Raw genomic sequence first — 15,716 nt, 5'->3', positions numbered from 1 at the left:
CTCGCTCTCTCTCTATACATATATCCCGCTCTCGCTCGCACTCTCGCTGTCTCTCGCTCTCTATACATATATCTCACTCTCTCTCGCTCTCTCTCTATACATATATCTCGCTCTCTCTCTCTCACGCTCTCACTCTATACATATATCTCGCTCTCTCTCGCTCTCGCTCTCTCTCTTTACATATATCTCGCTCTCTCTCTATACATATATCCCGCTCTCGCTCTTGCTCTCTCTCTCTCTCTCTCTCTCTCTCTCTCTCTATACATATATCTCACTCTCTCTCGCTCTCTCTCTATACATATATCCCACTCTCGCTCTCACTCTCGCTCTCTCTCGCTCTCTATACATATATCTCACTCTCTCTCGCTCTCTCTCTATACATATATCTCGCTCTCGCTCTCTCTCTTGCTCTCACTCTATACATATATCTCGCTCTTTCTCGCTCTCGCTCTCTCTCTATACATACATCTCGCTCTCTCTCTATACATATATCTTGCTCTCGCTCTCTCTCTCGCTCTCGCTCTCTCTCTCACTCTCTCTCTCGCTCTCTCTCTCTCGCGCTCTCTCTCGCTCTCTATACATATTCTCTATACCGATATCGCTCTCGCTCTCTCGCTCTCTCTATCTCAATACTGTATCTCTCTACTGTATCTCTCTACTGTATCTCTCGCTATCTCTCTCTCTACTATCTCCCTACTGCATATCTCTCTCTCTTATCTCTCTCTATCTCTCTCTCTCTCTACTATCTCCCTACTGCATATCTCTCTCTGTCTCTACTATCTCTCTACTGTATCTATCTCTTGCGCTCTCTCTCTCTCTCTATATATATATCAATTAAATGATATTCAAATGGATTTATTTGCATGGGAAAGATACATTATGTTAACATTGCCAAAGAAAGTGAAATAGATAATAAACAAAAGGGAAATAAACAATTCAAAATGACAGTTAACATTAGACTCACAAAAGGAGGTTAGGAAGTGCAGCTTAGTTTCCACCTCAATTTGTGGGCAGTGTGCACATAGCCTGTCTTCTCTTGAGAGCCAGTACTGCCTACAGTGTCTGTACATAGTCAGAGCTTTCCTTAATTGTGGGTCTGTCACAGTGGTCAGGTATATCTTTATCTCTCTCTATATATATATCTCTCTTTCTCTCTATATCTCTACTGTATCTATCTCTATTTCTCTACTCTACTATCTCTCTCTCTCTCTGTGTAATATATCTGATACATCCCAAGGTATTGCATCTAGCTCTTAGTCTCACGGCATTCATCAATTTTTCTCCAATGTCAAATTTTGAAGTTGTTGCAAATGTCAAATTTCAAAAGGTTACGTTTAGGCATTAACTACAAATATTTAAGGTTAGGCATTAACTCCTAATGGTTAAGGTAAAGGTTAAGGTTTGGCATAGGCTTAAAACAAAAATCTAAAAAACAACTTTTTATGGCTGAATTTGAACCAGAAACCTTATGCTTATGCCCATCCACCATCCACGTCCACAACACCAAAACTGAAACCTACTTGAAGGTAACAGAGCTCACTGTTGCCCCTAGTGGCCAGTTTCTATGTCATCTCCCAACGTCCTCAGACATGGAAGGTCACGGATGACCTGGCTGGGTATCTCTCTAGAGTCAACATGATATTGAAACTGCAATAAGACATACAATATGGTCAAATGTGACTTCCTTTTCTTATAAAAATACATTTTATCAAGACAAATATGATTCTTCATGTTCTGAATCGTTCAGTGGGTTCTTTCATTAAATCTAAAGAGTCTTATTTCGTAACATAATACATCCAATAATAAGCAGCGAGCTCTGTTGACAGTTCGTTGCTGCTTCTCGCAGCGAGTTTTGAGGATTTGACAAAAAGCTAAATTAACATGAGACGAGCCTAATTAAATGTAAAAGGATGTGAAAAGAAAAAGCTTATGGAACGCTCAGTGGTTCGTTGACATTTCCCAGAGATACGCTTGTTTTTCTTAGAAATCTTTGAAAAATAACTGGAACTTCCCATTAATGTGAACTCCATATACTAATATATGAAAATGCTTCATGTCATGTCTCAAAATCAATATCTATCTTGCCTCTAGTGTTTTATGTCCTCCGTATTGGAGAAGAAAGATGGCGAGTTCAACGGTGAGCCTGTCAGTTAGCCTTAATTCTCACTCAGCATTCAACCCAGCTGACAATTCTATTTTCCTGATTTTTTAACACTTTTTTCCTCTGGCCTCCAGTGATTAAGCCACCCTGATCTTGGCCATCCTACAAGGCTAAAACCTCCTTTGTATGGATTATGATAGAGACATTTGTTTTTTATTAAAAGGCGTTTCCACGCAATGAATATATTATTTTACTTATTGGTCAAAAGATGTGTTTTGATTGGACACCCTACATACAACTGGAACTATTCATTACAAGCACCAAATCCGTTTCAGGTTTCTCTGAAGGGATACAACAGATTCCACTGCTCACATTTCTTCCCTCTTCAGCGACTAACTCTAGAGAGAGATACTAACCACTATGCCCATCGAAATAATCCTCTACAAACTCTCTGTATCGACGTCTCTGTAGTCTACTGAGTCAGATCATTCATACTGCCACTAATAACCTGCTGCTGGTAGAGCCTTCGAAAAGGAATGGAAACCCCTGCCTTGATTGACTGACTGGGACGATACAGAGTGCTGCAGAGCCCCCCACACACACACACACACACACACACACACACACACACACACACACACACACACACACACACACACACACACACACACCCAGGCACACACACACCGACACACACACGCTCAGCCGCCAGCCACTGAGATACAGACAGATAGACAGTAGAGGGTCAGTGAGTAAATGTGTGCAGGGTAATGTGCATTAGCTGTCTTTGTCCGCTGTGATCGTCCCAGGGCACCACTCATACAACCTCCCCAAAGACACTAAAAACAGCAGAAAATGGATGTCAACAGAATGCACGTTGTGTCCCAAATGGGACTCTATTCCCTTTATAGTGCTCTACTTTTCCCCTTTATAGTGCACTATATAGGGAACAGGGTGCCATTTGGGATACACACATGGTAATAACAACATTAATATGCTGGCTCACTGCTGGGACTATCTCAATCTCTCTCTCATCTGGTCAATTTGTTAGATTGAAGTGTAAATTAGAAAGCTGTGAAAGCAATAAAGTTTGGTACGAAACCACCAGCAATCTCCATAATGGCTCTATTAAAATTACTATTCTGTGTTCTACCTTAGCACAGCTATCGTATGTGTATGTGTGTGTGTGTGTGTGTGTGTGTGTGTGTGTGTGTGTGTGTGTGTGTGTGTGTGTCTGCTTGTCTACCTCTATGAGAGGGGGAAAGTGTGTGTGCCTGTCTCTGTGAATGTCTCCATCTCTTAGTCTTTCTGTGTGTGTCTAGGAGGTCTATATCAAATGTTTCCACCTCCGTGTCCATGAGGAGCGGTTTCTATAGTAACCTGCTCAGCTCAGTGCACTGCATTAGCTAACACATGGAGCAGAAAAATACACACATCTCTTCTTCTCTTCTCTCTCATTCTCTCTGTCCTCTGACCATTCAACTGAGACATATGGACACCTGGTTCGGTTGATACTTCAGGGAGAAGGAAGAGGACAGTGGAGGAGAGAGAGGACAGTGGAGAGGACAGAGAGGACAGTGGAGGAGAGAGAGGACAGTGGAGAGGACAGAGAGGACAGTGGAGAGGACAGAGAGGACAGTGGAGAGGACAGAGAGGACAGTGGAGAGGACAGAGAGGACAGTGGAGAGGACAGAGAGGACAGTGGAGAGGACAGAGAGGACAGTGGAGGAGAGAGAGGACAGTGGAGAGGACAGAGAGGACAGTGGAGAGGACAGAGAGGACAGTGGAGAGGACAGAGAGGACAGTGGAGAGGACAGAGAGGACAGTGGAGGAGAGAGAGGACAGTGGAGGAGAGAGAGGACAGTGGAGGAGAGAGAGGACAGTGGAGAGGACAGAGAGGACAGTGGAGAGGACAGAGGGGACAGTGGAGAGGACAGAGAGGACAGTGGAGGAGAGAGAGGACAGTGAAGAGGACAGAGAGGACAGTGGAGGAGAGGGGGAGGAAAGGAGAGACGGAGAGGAGAGGGAGAATGGGGGAGGAGATGAGAGGGAGAAGGGGTAAAAGGAGGGTGGAAAAGGAGAGGAGTGGGGGTTAGGGGGTGGAGGGAGCAGGGCCCATTAGGCATAAGGGGGAGAGAAGGGGAAGAGGGAGGAAGAGAAGAGAAAGAGAAGAAAGCTCTGATTGATGGCGTTAAGAATACCAGACCACAGAAAGTTTCATCAAAGGGCAGGCAGGGATCAATATAATAAGGGTTGCCTGTGGTTCTGGAACTTCTACCAGACAGACAGTCACAGTCGGAGGCTGAAGGTCAGAGCAGTTGACAGCACCACTTTCACTACCAATCACAAATATCTGAGGCTGGGGAGTTCACTTGTTCAGTCTCCTGCTGTACATCAGTCTTTCTGTGTCTCTGTGTGTGACTACTTCTGTCTGTACATCAGTCTTTCTGTGTCTCTGTGTGTGACTGCTTCTGTCTGTACATCAGTCTTTCTGTCTCTCTGTGTGTGACTGCTTCTGTCTGTACATCAGTCTTTCTGTCTCTCTGTGTGTGACTGCTTCTGTCTGTACATCAGTCTTTCTGTGTCTCTGTGTGTGACTACTTCTGTCTGTACATCAGTCTTTCTGTGTCTCTGTGTGTGACTACTTCTGTCTGTACATCAGTCTTTCTGTCTCTCTGTGTGTGACTGCTTCTGTCTGTACATCAGTCTTTCTGTCTCTCTGTGTGTGACTGCTTCTGTCTGTACATCAGTCTTTCTGTCTCTCTGTGGGTGACTTCTTCTGTCTGTACATCAGTCTTTCTGTGTCTCTGTGTGTGACTACTTCTGTCTGTACATCAGTCTTTCTGTGTCTCTGTGTGTGACTACTTCTGTCTGTACATCAGTCTTTCTGTGTCTCTGTGTGTGACTGCTTCTGTCTGTACATCAGTCTTTCTGTCTCTCTGTGTGTGACTGCTTCTGTCTGTACATCAGTCTTTCTGTGTCTCTGTGTGTGACTACTTCTGTCTGTACATCAGTCTTTCTGTGTCTCTGTGTGTGACTACTTCTGTCTGTACATCAGTCTTTCTGTCTCTCTGTGTGTGACTGCTTCTGTCTGTACATCAGTCTTTCTGTCTCTCTGTGTGTGACTGCTTCTGTCTGTACATCAGTCTTTCTGTCTCTCTGTGGGTGACTTCTTCTGTCTGCATCTGATTCACTATGCAGACAGATTGATTACCTGCTGAGGGGGTGAATCTGCCTTCTGTCTCTCGCTACCTACTCACTCTCTCTCTCTCTGTCTTCTCTTTCTCCCTCCCCCATCTCGATCCCCCCTCTCTCTCTGTCTCTCTCTCTCTCTCTCTCTCTCTCTGTATCTCTCTGTGTCTCCCTCTCTCTTTGTCTCTTTGTCCGTCCGTCCGTCCGTCTGTCTCTCTCTCTTTCTCTCTCAATTCAATTCAAGAGGCTTTATTGGCATTGGCATCTCTCTCTCTGTCTGACTCTCTATCCTATGTGTTTATCCCAATGAGTCAAAGCAGGACATACTGTTGTCTATGGGGATAGTGTATGCGCAGGGTGTAGTGCTCTACACAGAGTTACCTTACAGGGTTACTGTACTTCTGTACATGGCTGCCATGGACCAATCCCGGTGGAACTGTACGATTCTAAAATAGAACACTGAGTTCACTAGTGTTCTGGAAACACATCCCTCCAAGAACAGTCAGAGGGATTCTGTACCATGGAGCCTAGCAGCAGTTCCAGAGGTGTGCTTCCATTGTGTTCCACAGTGTTGAAGGGTTCCAGGGAAGTGCTTCCATTGTACTTCACAGCACGGAGGTCCAGGATTAACACAACTCTATCAGGGATTAAACCTAGACCTCTCCCTCAACCTTACAGATCTTGTCTGTTTCATTCTCTACTTTCCTCCTTCTCGTCCCTCGTTACTTCTTTCTTTTCAGGCTGGGGCTGGGATAAGAGCTTGCTCTGAGGGATTTGCCATTTCCATTAAGAGATTGACCCTGGCATTCTCTCATTCTCTCCCTGCTTTAGTTTCAACCAGGAATTACAATGTAGAGCCACTGCACTGCTTTGGCCTTTGTACAGAACACTCTCTCATCACGTATACACTTAACAATTCTCCCTCTTTCTCTTGCGCTGCCTCTCTCTCTCTCGCTCTCTCTCTCTCTCACTCTCCCTTTCTATGGCCCTCCCTACCTCCCTCTCTCCATCTCTTTCTCTCTCTCTCCTTCTCTCGCTCTTTCTCACACTCGCTGTAGCAACGCACCATAAATCTGATTATAAATTTATCTTTCTGAATATTGATCTCTCACATTTAATATTGGAGTGGTTTCTCTTTTAACATACGATTTCTGATCCCTGCAGAATTACCGTTACACCCAAGGTCATTTATTTTACCACTGAAGTAGTATTAGTAGTTAGTATTCTATTAACAGAAGCATACTGGCTGCCAGCTCTGTATCCCTCTATATTTCTACACGATGCTTGGTTTTAAATCATTCACTGTGAGCTGTAGGACACCTATTTACCCAAGTCTCCTGTTGAAAAAGTACCCTTCATATTTCTTCACTTCATCCTAAAGACATGACTCTAAAAATGGAACTAGAGAAAGAAATTGATTCCTCAAAATGTTTAACTTGTTTTTCTGTCTCTGTCTGTCTGTCTTTTTGTCTGTCTGTCTGTCTGTCTGTCTGTCTGTCTGTCTGTCTGTCTGTCTGTCTGTCTGTCTGTCTGTCTGTCTGTCTGTCTGTCTGTCTGTCTGTCTGTCTGTCTGTCTGTCTGTCTGTCTGTCTGTCTGTCTGTCTGTCTGTCTGTCTGTGTCCATCCGTCTCTCCATCCTCTCTCTGTCTGTTTGTCCTCTCTGCATCTTCTTCCTGTCAGGGTTTTCTGGACATTGATCTAACGGACCTGAGGAAAGGCGGGGCCAACATCACAGGCTTTCAGCTGGTCAACTACACAGAGCAGAACGTCAGCCGTACCATTCAGCAGTGGATGGAGTTCGAGAACAAAGACGCCAAGTTCCCCAAGAGACGCCTGAAGGTCCTACACTCCACATACATGCACACACTAGTCTCTTTAGACAGACGGGTTGCAGCTCTCAATGTTCCAATGCTCCAGCTTAACACGTCTGTGCAAGTTCCGGCGTCCGTTGGGACAGAGAGTACGAGTTGGAAATTGGAAGCGATTCTCTGGTCATGTCACTGCCATATCATGCCGCTTCTGTATCTATTTCCGGCAGCATTTTAAGCCCTGCTTCCCAAACTCGTGATTTGTTGAGAGTATGTCTGAAGAGGACCCTCCCTGGTAGATTTTTTCCCCACTTTGAAATGTCCAAGAAAATCCAACATTGACCCCAGACCTTGTGCCGTTGCCTATCTTACGTTGCTCCATGGTCTGGGAGCATCGGAAGCACGTGCGCATGTACACACCTAAACGCACACACCCACTTAAAGGTACACTTAGGGCCATCTCTGCTCTGATCTCTCTATAATGATCTCTGCTCTGATCTCTCTATAATGATCTCTGCTCTGATCTCTCTATAATGATCTCTGCTCTGATCTCTCTATAATGATCTCTCCTCTGATCTCTCTATAATGGTCTCTGCTCTGATCTCTATATAATGATCTCTACTCTGATCTCTCTATAATGATCTCTACTCTGATCTCTCTATAATGATCTCTACTCTGATCTCTCTATAATGGTCTCTGCTCTGATCTCTCTATAATGATCTCTGCTCTGATCTCTCTATAATGATTTCTGCTCTGATCTCTCTATAATGATCTCTACTCTGATCTCTCTATAATGATCTCTGCTCTGATCTCTCTATAATGGTCTCTGCTCTGATCTCTCTATAATGATCTCTGCTCTGATCTCTCTATAATGATCTCTGCTCTGATCTCTCTATAATGATCTCTGCTCTGATCTCTCTATAATGATCTCTGCTCTGATCTCTCTATAATGATCTCTACTCTGATCTCTCTATAATGGTCTCTGCTCTGATCTCTCTATAATGATCTCTGCTCTGATCTCTCTATAATGGTCTCTGCTCTGATCTCTCTATAATGGTCTCTGCTCTGATCTCTCTATAATGATCTCTGCTCTGATCTCTCTATAATGATCTCTACTCTGATCTCTCTATAATGGTCTCTGCTCTGATCTCTCTATAATGATCTCTGCTCTGATCTCTCTATAATGGTCTCTGCTCTGATCTCTCTATAATGGTCTCTGCTCTGATCTCTCTATAATGATCTCTGCTCTGATCTCTCTATAATGATCTCTGCTCTGATCTCTCTATAACGGTCTCTGGAGTTACTTGTTTCCATCACCTTCCTCTTGAATTAGTTTTATCATGACCAAACCCTCTCAATATGTGTTGTTTTAAGTGTAATGAGGACGTGTCTCTCTCTTTCTCTCTCTCTCTCTGTCACTCTCTCTCTCTCTCTCTCTCTCTCTCTCTCCCTCTGTCTCTTGCTTTCTACGTCTGTAGTACACCGGAGCGTTGACATATGATGGGGTGAAGGTGATGTCTACAGCATTCCAGAACCTTCGGAAACAGAGGATAGACATCTCTCGCCGTGGCAATGCAGGCGAATGCCTCGCCAACCCGCCGGCACCCTGGGGCCAAGGCATAGATATACAGAGAGCCCTGCAACAGGTACACCCACACTACTCTGCTGGTAGAAATGAGGGATACATCCTCTCTCTCTCTCTCTCTCTCACACACACACGCACGCACGCACGCACGCACGCACGCACGCTCCTGAGTGATCATCATAGAATATGATAGGAGTTTCATAATGCAATGTTCTGAGATGGGAATGAAATAAACAGACAGGGTGACAGAGCAGCCAGGTCACTCAAGATTCAAGTCAACACATGTCCTCAAACATTTCCTTAGTTAAGGGCATCATTTTATGGTAGTTTGCAAGCATGTACGAAAGAAAGAGTCTCTGGTTACCATGGAGATGACCTTATTCACATTTATTTTGGGAGATAAAACTTCTACATTCAAGACAGGATAATCAAATTGATTCAGAAGATAATAAAACACGTTTATATTACTTCCTAGCACGTCAAGCTAATTTACAGAGTAGGTAGCTAGCTCGCCAGCTAGCTTTTCAGCCATGGATTGTGCACCTTCCATTGTTTAGCTCCTTTTGAAACTGGGGCAGATGAAAGCAATACTCACCTCCACAAATGCTGTTGACATTGATATCCATACAGAATGAGGCACTTAAGGGTTAAGGGACCTCATGGGCACACTTAAGTTTTTCACTTAAATTAAGGGCGAAATTCACCTTAAAATGTGTTGTCAAATCAAATCAAATGGTATTTGTCACATGCGCCGAATACAACAGGTCGCCAGCTAGCATACATATGGATATCAACCTTACAGTGAAATGCTTACTTACAAGCCCTTTACCAAAAATGCAGTGTTAAGAAAATACCAAAAAAAAGTAAGAAATCAAAGTAACAAGTAATTAAAGAGCAGCAGTAAAATAACAATAGCGAGGCTATATACAGGGGGTACCGGTACAGAGTCAATGTGGAACTGACTTAAAGTTAAGGATGCGTTAAAGGAAACTTTAAGAGAAAAGATGAGGGGGAAATTCACTTAAGATGTTTTATGCAACCATGCCCAGAATCTGAAGTCAGATTGGTCAAACCGATACGACCTTAGAGAGAGATAGAGAAACAGAAAAGAGAGGGCTCAGTAGGTTTTCACACAACCTGAATAAATCCATGTTGCTGTGTGATTATCAGTAATTGCCCTAGACGTGCCTGCAGAGGAATATGCTGTGAACTGGATTGATGATCAATATCTGCTAGCAGTAGGGGGGCTGGTTTCTGATACTGACGATGTTACTATTTGGATGTAGTCATTTAGATGTTGTTGTATATTTCAGTTGGGCCGTTGACTTAAGCTTTTAAACAGACAGATCCTCTCTGAGTCTCACACTGGTCTCTCTGGTGTGGCTCTGTGGAACTGTGGTCTTAGTGATGCACACAAACACACGGACACACGGACACACACACACACAAACACACAAACACACACACACAGACACACACACAAACACACAAACACACTCACACACAGACACACACACACACAAACACACAAACACACACACACAGACACACACACAAACACACAAACACACTCACACACAGACACACACACACACAAACACACACACACACACAAACAAACACACACAAACACACACACACACACACGGATACACAAACACACACTTGCACACCCTCTTGTGCGCACACACGTTCATCCACCTGCCTGAACACACACACACTGACACACACACACACACACACACACACACACACACACACACACACACACACACACACACACACACACACACACACACACACACACACACACACACACACACACGGACACACGGACACACGGACACAGGCACACACACACACAGTGTCTCTGCGGCTATGTCTAGCTGTCATCTGGTCCGAGTGAATGTAGACATCTGCCTGAGGGCAGAGAGGAGTTTGATGTTCCGCTCGCTCAATTAAACCCATCATTCTGCCAACACTAACATGCTGCACTGAACACACACTACACACACACAAACACTACACACTTAAACACATGCACACACTCACACACATACACTGAGTGTATAAAACATTAGGAACAACTTCCTAATATTGAGTTGCACTCACAACAGCCTCAATTCATTGCTGGCCCATGTTGACTCCAATGCTTCCTACAGTTGGCTGTACAGTATGTACTTTGGGTGGTAGACCATTCTTGATACACACAGGAAACTATTAAGCGTGAGAAACCCAGCAGCGTTGCAGTTCTTGACACACTCAAACCGGTGCGCCTGGCACCTACTACCATACCCCGTTCATAGGCACTTAAATATTTTATCTTGTCCATTCAGAGGCTGACACAAACACAATCCATGTCTCAATATAAAAATCCTTATTTAACCTGTCACCTCCCCTTCATCTGCACTGATTGAAGTGACTTTAACAGGTGACATCAATAAGGGACCATAGCTTCCACCTAGCTTCACCTGGTCAGTCTGTCATGGCAAGAGAAGGTGTACCTAATGTGTTGAACAATCAGTGTACACACACATACACACACACACACACATACACACACACACACACACACACACACACACACACACACACACACACACACACACACATACACACAACATAATACACACACACATAATACACACACATAATACACACACACATGCTCCAATGAACATCCAGACAAGGCTGTTGAAGAAACAGAACTCCAGATGATGTTTCCTGTCGATGAGGCTAAAAGAAGACTACTTTATTATGAGTCCTACACCTAAAGACCTAGATGGTAACTGCTTCCTGTGTCTCTGTGTTATTGATGCTCTATTGATTCTGTCCCTCCCCGTGTGTTAGGTGCGTATCCATGGCCTGACTGGTCATATCCAGTTCAATGAGAAAGGACGCAGGACCAACTTCACCGTCAGTGTCATGGAGCTAGCCCCCTCTGGACCTAAGAAGGTGAGTCATGAGATCTGTAGGATCTTATAGAATCTAACGGGATCTAATGGGACCTTGTAGGATCTTATTTGATGTGAGGACTCATGTCCAATAGTGTTTCATTGCAGTCTCATATTATATCTGTACAGTATCAGATCAAATCAAGGTTTCCTTCATAGCCCGTCAGTTTTCTCACTTGTCTGTTTATCTTGTATGTGTATCAGGTGGGCTACTGGAATGAGGACGAAAAGTACGTGAGCACAGCCACCTTCATGAGAGGAAGCAACGACAGCAGCTACGGCCTACAGAACAGGACCTACATAGTTACCACCATCCTGGTCAGTGTGTGTGTGTGTGTGTGTGTGTGTGTGTGTGTGTGTGTGTGTGTGTGTGTGTGTGTGTGTGTGTGTGTGTGTGTGTGTGTGTGTGTGTGTGTGTGTGTGTGTGTGTGTGCCGTGTCTTCCGTTGGCACCGGACATTTGACCGACAGCATTTTAATTTTGAAGACGTTAGAATAACAGTCCACATTTCCTTTTCCTCAGCCAAAAACACGAGTAACGAACAGTTAAAGCACTAGCCTATGTCAATCTACTATCCCCATAGTAGAGAAGTTGACCTATTCTATTGTTCAGTTGTCGAGAAAGAGAGCCTATTCCAAACACTCTGGGACAGTTGTGGGATGATAGATCCCAAATTCATACAACCAGTAGTCCTAGGCTACATTAAAACAATGTATATTAAAAAGAAATGTATTTTTTTTTTTATTTAACGAGGCAAGTCAGTTAAGATCAAATTCTTATTTATAATAACAGCCTACCGGGGAACAGTGGGTAAACTGCCTTGTTCAGGGTCAGAACGACAGACTTTTACCTTGTCAGCACAGGGATTCAATCCATCAATCTTTGGGTTACTGACCCAACGCTCTAACCACTAGGCTACCTGCCGCCCCAAACAGATCAGAACTGTCACGACTTCGGCCGAAGTTGATGCCTCTCCTTGTTCGGGTGGTGTTCGGCGGTCGACATCACCGGTCTTCTAGCCATCGCCGATCCATTTGTCATTTTCCATTTGTTTTGTCTCGTTTTCCCAATTACTGGTCACGTTTAAAATAAAGTAAGATGACGTTACAGAACTTCCCACCAAAAGAAGACCGAGCAGCGGGGTAAGGAGCTGGAGAGGAGTTATCTCCAGTCATGGACTTGGGAGGAGATTTTGGACGGACAGGGACCCTGGAGACAAGCTGGGCGATATGAGGCAAGGCAACAAAGCAGGCACGAGAGGCAGCCCCCCCCCAAACAAATTGGGGGGGGGGACACACGGGGAGATTGGCGGAGTCAGGCGCTGGACCTGAGCCAACTCCCCGTGCTTACCGGAGGCAGCGCGGTACTGGTCAGGCACCATGTTATGCAGTAAAGCGCACAGGGTCTCCAGTACGCGCTCATAGCACGGTTACATCCCAGCCCCCCGCAAGTGCCATGCTAGAGTAGGCATCCAGTCAGGGCGGAGTGTGCCAGCCCAGCGCGTCTGGTCTCCAGCACGCCGTTTCGGGCCCAGGGTATCCTGCGCCAGCTCTGCGTGCTGTGTCTCCAGGGCGCTGGGAGGGCTCAGTTCGTCCTATGCCTGCGCTCCGCCCGTGCCGGGCGAAAGTGGGCATTCAGCCTGGAAGACTGGTGGCAAGCCTATGCATCAGATCTCCAGTGCTCCCCCACAGCCCGGTCTATCCTGTGCCTCCTCCACAGACCAGCCCTCCAGTACGTCCTGTTCCTTCTCTCCGCACTAGCCTGGGGTGCGTGTTACTAGTCTGGCGCCTCCAAAGCCAGTCCCACGCATCAGGCCTCCAGTGCGCCTGTCCAGTCCAGTACGTCCTGTTCCTTCTCTTCGCACTAGGCCTGTGGTGCGTGTTACTAGTCTGGCACCTCCAAAGCCAGCCCCACGCATCAGGCTTCCAGTGCGCATTCCCCGTCCAGAGTTTCCGGCGACAGTTCCCCGTCCAGAGCTTCCGGCGACAGTTCCCCGTCCAGAGCGTCCGGCGACAGTTTACAGTCAGGAGCCTGCTGAGACAGCCTACAGTCCGGAACCGCCAGAGACGGCCTAGAGTCCGGAACCGCCAGAGACGGCCTAGAGTCCGGAACCGCCAGAGACGGCCTAGAGTCCGGAACCGCCAGAGACGGCCTAGAGTCCGGAACCGCCAGAGACGGCCTAGAATCCGGAACAGACAGAGACGGCCTACAGTCCGGAGCCGACAGAGACGGCCTACAGTCCGGAGCCGACAGAGACGGCCTACAGTCCGGAGCCGACAGAGACGGCCTACAGTCCGGGAACCGACAGAGACGGCCTACAGTCCGGAACCGACAGAGACGGCCTACAGTCCGGAACCGACAGAGACGGCCTACAGTCCGGAGCTCCCAGAGTCGCCCTCCAGTCCAGAGCTCCCAGAGTCACCCTCCAGTCCGGGGCCCGCTGCGAGGGTCCCAGTCCGGGGTCAGTGGCGAGGGACCCCGCTCTAGAGGTGCCACCAAAGTGGGGTGAGCCAGTGGTGGAGCGGGGTCTGTGTCCCGCCCCTGAGCCGCCACCGCGGATAGATGCCCACCCGGACCCTCCCCTATAGGTTTAGGTTTTGCGGCCGGAGTCCGCACCTTTGGGGGGGTACTGTCACGTCCTGTCCTTAGAGTTCCTTTTTTTGTCTCTATTTTGGTTTGGTCAGGGCGTGAGTTGGGGTGGGCATTCTATGTTCCCTATCTATGTTTTGTATTTCTTTGCTTTTTGGCCTGGTATGGTTCTCAATCAGGGACAGCTGTCTGTCATTGTCTCTGATTGGGAGCCATACTTAGGTAGCCCTTTTTCCACCTGTCTTTTGTGGGAAGTTGTCTTTGCGTTGCATGTGTTTGCACGCATAGCTTTTCGTTCGTTGTATTGTTTATTGTTTTGCTGGTTCACGTTTAAAATAAAGTAAGATGGACCCAACTCACGCTGCGCCTTGGTCTACCTTTAACGACGGACGTTACATAAGATACATAACGAATATACACACATGCCAATGTAATTCCACTAAATGATGCTAATTAACCTATAGACTGATGAGCAGGACCAGTCAAATGTATTTACGTCGACTGGTATTTCCAACAATGAATATGCATGCTAAACAATTATTACATTATTTCGCAATGGGATTTTTTTATTCTTCTGCCGGACAATTGACCGTTGGCATTTATATTATTTGTCTTTTCCATTTTTTTTTTAAGGCCAAAAGCCGGTTAACAGAAACCCTGGTGTGTGTGTGTGTGTGTGTGTGTGTGTGTGTGTGTGTGTGTGTGTGTGTGTGTGTGTGTGTGTGTGTGTGTGTGTGTGTGTGTGTGTGTGTGTGTGTGTGTGTGTGTGTGTGTGTGTGTGTGAGTTCCTCTTAGCCCTGACAGGACATAAATTCCCACTGACACAGACAAATTTCCATCCCTATCTCTTCTTTTCTTCCCTCCTGGCCGCCCTGTTAGCCTATAGCCTGTTTCGTATTTCCGTCACATCGCAGACTCACAGAGACTTTACTCAGTAGTGATGTAATGTGAGAATGTGTTCTCCTCCCTGCTGCTTCCTTCGCTTCCCCAGGACCTTTGATGTCTCCTGCCCACAGAAAGGACCTCTAGCTGGGGGTAGGGGGAGATGGGTGGTATGGAGGATAGGCTCCAGGGCCTCTAGCTTTGGGTAGTGGGAGGTGGTAGGTGGGTGGTACGGGGGATATGTGCCAGGTCTGCATAGAGTAACTCACAACTACACACACTGGGAGAAGGGAGCTGGACTAAGGTTTGTTCCAGGGAGAAGGGAGCGGGGCTAAGGTTTGTTCCAGGGAGAAGGGAGCTGGGCTAAGGTTTGTTCCAGGGAGAAGGGAGCTGGGCTAAGGTTTGTTCCAGGGAGAAGGGAGCTGGACTAAGGTTTGTTCCAGGGAGAAGGGAGCGGGGCTAAGGTTTGTTCCAGGGAGAAGGGAGCTGGGCTAAGGTTTGTTCCAGGGAGAAGGGAGCTGGGCTAAGGTTTGTTCCAGGGAGAAGGGAGCTGGACTAAGGTTTGTTCCAGGGAGAAGGGAGCGGGGCTAAGGTTTGTTCCAGGG

The 15,716-nt window shown here is 46.3% G+C and overlaps 1 protein-coding gene across 6 annotated transcripts in view; it reads left to right on the top strand.

The window, feature by feature from the left end:
* LOC106604348 (glutamate receptor 1) overlaps positions 1–15,716 on the top strand; it is a 160,668-nt gene that overhangs the window by 66,870 nt on the left and 78,082 nt on the right. For all 6 annotated transcript variants that reach the window (XR_006769832.1, XM_045717945.1, XM_045717947.1 and 3 more), the window contains exons 6-9: positions 6,974–7,132; positions 8,580–8,747; positions 11,537–11,641; positions 11,845–11,958. Coding sequence is in view for 5 of the 6 variants with exons in the window: in XM_045717945.1 (XP_045573901.1) it covers positions 6,974–7,132; positions 8,580–8,747; positions 11,537–11,641; positions 11,845–11,958 (546 nt within the window). In the remaining variant the exon portion in view is untranslated. The remainder of the gene's footprint in view (positions 1–6,973; positions 7,133–8,579; positions 8,748–11,536; positions 11,642–11,844; positions 11,959–15,716) is intronic.

This window comes from Salmo salar, chromosome ssa05 (assembly GCF_905237065.1).
Source record: "Salmo salar chromosome ssa05, Ssal_v3.1, whole genome shotgun sequence".
Lineage (NCBI taxonomy): Eukaryota > Metazoa > Chordata > Actinopteri > Salmoniformes > Salmonidae > Salmo > Salmo salar.
This window is presented reverse-complemented; position numbering and strand designations above follow the sequence as displayed.